Source organism: Seriola lalandi, unplaced genomic scaffold (genome assembly GCF_002814215.2).
Source record: "Seriola lalandi dorsalis isolate HSWRI2012SDOR001 ecotype SW California unplaced genomic scaffold, Sedor1 jcf7180002054847, whole genome shotgun sequence".
NCBI lineage: Eukaryota > Metazoa > Chordata > Actinopteri > Carangiformes > Carangidae > Seriola > Seriola lalandi.
This window is the reverse complement of record NW_019525400.1, coordinates 226,479-227,133: the sequence shown is the minus strand read 5'-3', so window position 1 is coordinate 227,133 and position 655 is coordinate 226,479. Positions and strand designations below refer to the sequence as shown.

The 655-nt window shown below is 47.6% G+C and overlaps 1 protein-coding gene across 1 annotated transcript in view; it reads left to right on the top strand.

Annotated features, from left to right (window-relative positions):
- The first annotated feature begins 509 nt into the window (after positions 1 to 509).
- Positions 510 to 655, top strand: part of LOC111670253 (neuronal acetylcholine receptor subunit alpha-7-like) — a 38,126-nt gene continuing 37,980 nt past the window's right edge. Inside the window, exon 1 of the mRNA XM_023426899.2 lies at positions 510 to 610. Coding sequence (XP_023282667.1) covers positions 556 to 610 — 55 coding nt within the window. The 5' untranslated portion in view covers positions 510 to 555. The remainder of the gene's footprint in view (positions 611 to 655) is intronic.

Sequence of the window (655 nt, the reverse complement as noted above, 5' to 3'; positions counted from 1 at the left end):
GACATCACAAAGTTCCAGAAGTCCTGACGGCTGGTTTTAAGGCTCAGTTTCTGAATACAGGCTGTGTGCATTTCTCTGTGGACTGAGGCTTTGATACTTTCACAGTATTAATATAGAAGCTAGAGCTGATCTATAATCACACTACACATGGACAGAGACCTTTAGACTGGAGCAGCTTAATACTTCACTTTTGTTGCAGATCCAGATTCAGGTTTTGAACAGCTTCAATGTAAAAATGCTTGTTATCAGTGATGAGCTTAAAAACCTAAAAACATCCAATAAATCATCAAGTAAGCGCTCCACCCTTTAGAGCAGGACTCTCTCTCTCTCTCTCTCTCTCTCTCTCTCTCTCTCTCTCCTCTTAATCTGCAGCTGACGAATCTTCTTCTCTGGATGTTTTTGGGGGGAGGAGCATTCTCTTCCCCCCTTCTCCCCCTCCATTCATCCTCCCCTCTCTCTCTCTCTCTCTCTCTCTCTCTCTCTCTCTGGTGTTTTCCGCTGCTTCAGGAGGAACTCCAGTCGGTCTCTCTCCTCTGTGACTCGCGGCTGCTGAGGATGGACGCTCGGATCTTCACCCTGCACGTCCTGACGCTCTGCTGCCTCATCCACGGTAAGCTCCACACACACACACACACACACACACACACACACACAC